The sequence below is a fragment of the Phalaenopsis equestris genome, unplaced genomic scaffold, assembly GCF_001263595.1.
Source record: "Phalaenopsis equestris unplaced genomic scaffold, ASM126359v1 Scaffold000420, whole genome shotgun sequence".
Classification (NCBI taxonomy): Eukaryota; Viridiplantae; Streptophyta; class Magnoliopsida; order Asparagales; family Orchidaceae; genus Phalaenopsis; species Phalaenopsis equestris.
In genome coordinates, this window is record NW_018164861.1 from 60,223 (window position 1) to 65,608 (window position 5,386).

The 5,386-nt window shown below is 31.4% G+C and overlaps 1 protein-coding gene across 1 annotated transcript in view; it reads right to left on the minus strand.

Annotated features, from left to right (window-relative positions):
• Positions 1 to 1,771: 1,771 nt before the first annotated feature.
• Positions 1,772 to 5,386, minus strand: part of LOC110027190 (F-box protein SKIP28) — a gene marked incomplete in the record, with an annotated part of 29,259 nt that continues 25,644 nt past the window's right edge. The window contains 1 exon segment of the mRNA XM_020728512.1: positions 1,772 to 2,167. Coding sequence (XP_020584171.1) covers positions 2,016 to 2,167 — 152 coding nt within the window.

A 5,386-nucleotide genomic window follows, 5' to 3' on the forward strand; every position in this document is an offset into this window, starting at 1 on the left:
AGCGCTAAGCTTTTTGTCTTCTTCAGTTAATGAGTTGTGATCCCATTGCAATACAGATAACATTATGGCATTGTATGTCACGATCAAATCCGAGACTTAAAATTAATCAAGGCGAATATAAACGATCAGACAGTGAAAAAATTAAGTTTTTTATAACCAAGATTTTAGTAATGAAGAGTCACTATAAAAATGCATCGAAGTAAAACAATTAAATTTACCTCATCTCGATTATCCGCGTCTTCTATAAACATTTCATCTTATTTTGCTCATTTTTTAGTCAATTAAGTAAACTTGAAATATTAGTTTATAACAACAGTGAGCTAACTAAAACCAGATAATACTCACACAACTAGATTATAGTAACACAATGAAAAGGAAAACAATATGTATGTTAGTTAAGTCTTTAATAGGTCGGGTATAAAAAATTTGATAGTTTATGAATATGATCACTCATGATATTTCATAATATGTAAATTGTTTCACTATATCAATAACAAATCTATATCATTTTATATATGTGCAACAATTACATGAGCATCGTTTAAAAATTATATTAGCTAAGGTAATTCAATATCAATATCTTTGTCATTTATGTGCACCGGTACATCAACGTCCATCACTAGTACCATAACTAAGTGACTTCATCATAGTCGAGCAAGCACATACAGATAGTATATATATCATAAACTAATGCATGATAGTAAAAAACTATAAGCATATGACATTAATGATATTGTGACCAATAAAAAAAGAGCATATCAATCAGAATAAAACTTGTACAAATACCAATAAATTACTAATGAAAAATGATTCAGAAGAAACAAAAAGCTATCATAGCTTAATAATATAAGTACTCATTTCAATTAACGATGATTCTCTAGTTAAAAGTTCTCTTCACTTCAATTATCTCTAATTAAAACCAAAAGTCAAATGCATAAAGAATCATTATTAATTTATCATATGTTAATCTTATTATTAGAAGGCAATTTCATTCTATTTTATCATTGATGTATCATATAATAAAAATTATTTGTTATTATTATGCTAATTGCTATTTTCATTTCATAATATTAATTTAATTATTTCTTTCAAACAATTTAAACTTAATTAAATATTGACAATAAAAAGTTGGTCCTCCTAATTTAACTTTTTAGTTATTTTTGTAATTTATATGTTTTCAATTAGGATTTATGATTTATATAAATATACGTACACTTATATGATATAATAGTTTATTATACTTATTATTAGTTTTTTTGAATCTATTACATGTGACAGTAGTTCATAGATTTAATAAATAAATAAAACTTAAATAAATCAAACCCTCAAATTTATTTATTGCCACCACCCTTTTCTCAATCCAAAATGTGACTTAAACCTTACTATTATAAATTAATATTTTATTTGATTAACCCACGCAGAGCTGCTTTGTCCTTCAGCTTCAAGAACGTGTCTGTCTTCTCCCTTCGCAGACTTTAGCTTATTGATGTCTTTGTTTGCACAAATCAAACAAAGATCGCTCAACTCTTTCTTCTAGCAAGTGGTGTTATCTCCCTTCTTCCGCGCACACGGGATACACACACAAGTCTTCTCCCCACATGCGAGCTCCTCTCCCCTCAAGCCTAACTGCACGAATCAGACTCTCGCACACAAGAGGCCCTTCCTCATAAATTTGGCTAGGGCTTAGGACGGCTTATTCTTCCTCACAATACCCACACTCGACATCAACATCTTCACTTTGTCGAGAGCACAAACACTTTCCCTATTCCTCCTTCATGTCGGGGCTCTCAACATTCCAATTGGAATCGAATCTCTGGTAAGATAATCACATGACTTCTCCGGCTCTGGATACTCTTATTCTTCCATCTCCATCTTTGTCCTTCAATCACACTTTAATTCACTCCCTCCATTTGGAACAAAATGTTCAATACTTAAGAACTTAATTGAAACAACTATTGATTCGAATTGTCCCAGATGAAATAAAATCGATTTTCTTTTTTTATTTTAATTTGTTTCTAGTTATTACATTTTACGATAACATTGACACTCTGCTTTCGAGAATTATATTGGGAACAGCTTGAACGTGGTGTTGCAGCACTGATGGTGGCATTGTTGTGATGGCACTTCAACTTCCAAAAATTTTCAATCTTCTTCAACTGAGGGCTTCCTGCACAAAATGCGTGAATTAAAATAATATTCGTACAAAAACATACAATTATGACAGATAATTTAAATATATTTTTCGATATTTTTCTTAACAGATCTCGCATGTCTATCTCTATATGTTTGCACTCAATCTAATCAACTCTTTATCTTCTCATATTCTCCAATCATAAATTAACATCACTCTCCCAAAAGCTCTCCTGAAACTACCTCCCAAGCGACATTATTAAGCCCCTAGTCCATCTCTTCTAACTCGTAGATAGCAAATCTGGCATCCCAACTCATACATATTGATCTCCCCCTTAACAAGTCAAAAAAAGCAATCTCCCCGATCAATCTTTTACAACAAGGATGTAATCTCCAAAAGCAATAATGTGTGGTGATCTAAGAATTCCACATTTTGCTCTTATAGGGTCATTAAGAAGGTATCATTTTTTAAAAATTCATCTAGCTCACTTTTCACATTCCTTATTTGAGTATGTTGATTGTTTGAGCATGTGCTCAATATATAGTGTGGATTAGTCCTAGACATTATATTGTTTTAGGGGCTTACCCTTTTTTGCTTTGATTTTGTTATGAATTGTAATATCTTAACTATAATCATTTGCCCATAACTCCACACACATCTACTTTATATTAATTTTTGTTAAGGATTATAATTGAATTAAATTTTCGATCTCTGTGCTACTCTATTAAAGCATAAATAATCCCAAAGTTACAACAAGAAAATTTAAAAAAATAACAAAACCAACCAATTTATCAGTAAACAAATTACTTAATCAATTCAACTAATTACTAAAAAGAATATAAAAGAGCTAAGATGAGCAAGCAATCGGTAAAATCAACTAAAAAATAATTATTAACATAAACAATTAAAATTGAAAGCAACATGTTTTTCATAAGCAGCAATTATTTCTTCTCAATGCATAAACCTACCTATTATTATTTATCCATCTCAAGATGAAACCTTTCTTCTTCCTCTTTATTTACAAATTCCAAGGATTTCATGATTTCTTATCCCACTAGGTAGGGTCAGCTACATGAATATTTTTCTTCATTGTGTCCTACTAGGTGTCATATTTTCATTTAGTTCTAATAAATTAAGATTATTTTTTATACATATCCAAGTCATGTTAATCCAACCTCTACATTTCTTAACATAAGTTAAATCTAAAACATCCAGTCTCCTAACTGAATCATTAGATGGTCGACATTTGTAACCAAACTGCCTAAAACCATGCTCTCTAATTCTAAGTCATGACTTTTTCAACAAAAATTTTAGTTGGTTGTGAACATTAGTGAGTTTTTCTCTATTTTATACTCTTATCATTATCAACTCGAACAATCTATCTACCAATTTTGGTAATCCAAATGATATCTTTGGATGTATAAAATGAAGATCAAGATCTAAAGTCATTGTCATGTTTTGATGAGATTACTAAATAATTTTTTTTCTTAGACCACTTCTATGGAATCTATCATGACAACATGTTTGAAATGCAATTACTTCTACCGCATCATTTAGCCGAGAGTTAAATTATTTCAAAATTTATCATTTCACTATAATTCTAACTTCATTTAAATTTTAACTACATCTTTAATTCTTGAACATTTCATTCTATCAATTCAATGTTTAATCCAAATTTTAGAAGCTTGGCTACAAGATCTAATATTTCAAAAGAATTCAATACGGTTGACTATGTTAATGAACACAACCAAGCACCAAAATAAGAGATTATCAAGCAAAGCGTCAAGATCGATGAGGTAGAATATGAAAATCATAACATACATACAAGTTGGGCAAAGTTTGAAGAATATGGACATGTTGGATCTAGAAGTAAAATGTTTAGATCTCTGATAATGTATATTTCATCTCAAGCAATGAGAAAGAGGCATTATTCAAATAAGGTATCAAATTATATTAACATTTTTTTGTCAACCAATATTACTTACATATTAGCATAAGATAAAAAGCTTAAACCTTTGCATTCATGCTAAAATGCATTTTATTTTAGAACATGTTTATCATGTATTCTTAATGAAACTACAATAATATTAGTTGCTGTCAAAAGAAAAAATTCTTTATTGAAGTTTTAATTGCCAAAAGCATTGCCAATTAAATCTCAACTCAAAAAAAAAAAAGCTAATCATACAATCTCCTAAGATTTATTTTAAATTAACAACATTCGTGCAAAAAAGACTTTTGGACTAACCCTCACAAGAATATTAATTTTCAATACATAAGATTTACTAGTACTAGAGTTAAATTCTGTTTGCAATCAAAAAGTCCTTGATTCCAAAAAATCAAAAGCCATTTGCAAAGCAAGAAAGCCATATAAATGATTCACAATAAAGAACACTTAAGTTACATAAAGAGTATTATCAAAGACAGCCCCAAAATAGAATTCATTGTCAATGATAAATTCCCTATCAAGGCAGGAATTGAATGAACTAGTACCACAAATCACTCTCAGATCAAGAATCATTAACACCAGATCCATACAGTTCCACAATTATCAATATTCATCAACTAAAGCTTATCTGCAACAACATTTCAATAACAAAATTGTTAAAAAGAATTTAAAAAAAAACAGAGATCATATCTCACATGCAGCTAAAGCTCTGTAAATTTAATAGAAGGAAGATTCAGCAAATGCAACACAAAATTACGTACAAACAAGCAATAATACAACTGAGATCCAGAAAAATAAAGAAGTACATTAGAATTGCAACAGTAGAGAGAATTCAAACATTGTGATGAATTAAGTCTCTCAGTAATACAACATCTTGCACAGGCAAATTAAAACTCCTAACAAAGATACAGAACCGTCATAAAATGATAAAAACACTTACATATTAAATTCATTAGCATCTCTACAGAGAAAAGCTAAACAACCGAAAAGCATTAAATTTCTTCAAACCTCGTTACATTAGATCAAACATGCGCTACTCATCCGCAGCGTGGGTCTCCGGCACTCTGACCTTAGGAGGTCTTCCCCTCCCTCTTTTCAAGCCAGCAACCGACGGCTTCAAGATGGATGATTTTAATGTCTTCTTGGGAGAGGTGGCGACCGCCGGCCGATGCTTCTTTGGAGGCCGACCGCGAGGACGAGGAAGGCCGCTGGCTGCTTTCGCGATGGCCGCAGCGAGGGGATCTTTGGGCTTCGGCGGCCGACCACGAGGGCGAGGAGTCGGCGGCGAAACGCCAGGCGGCAACGGCTGG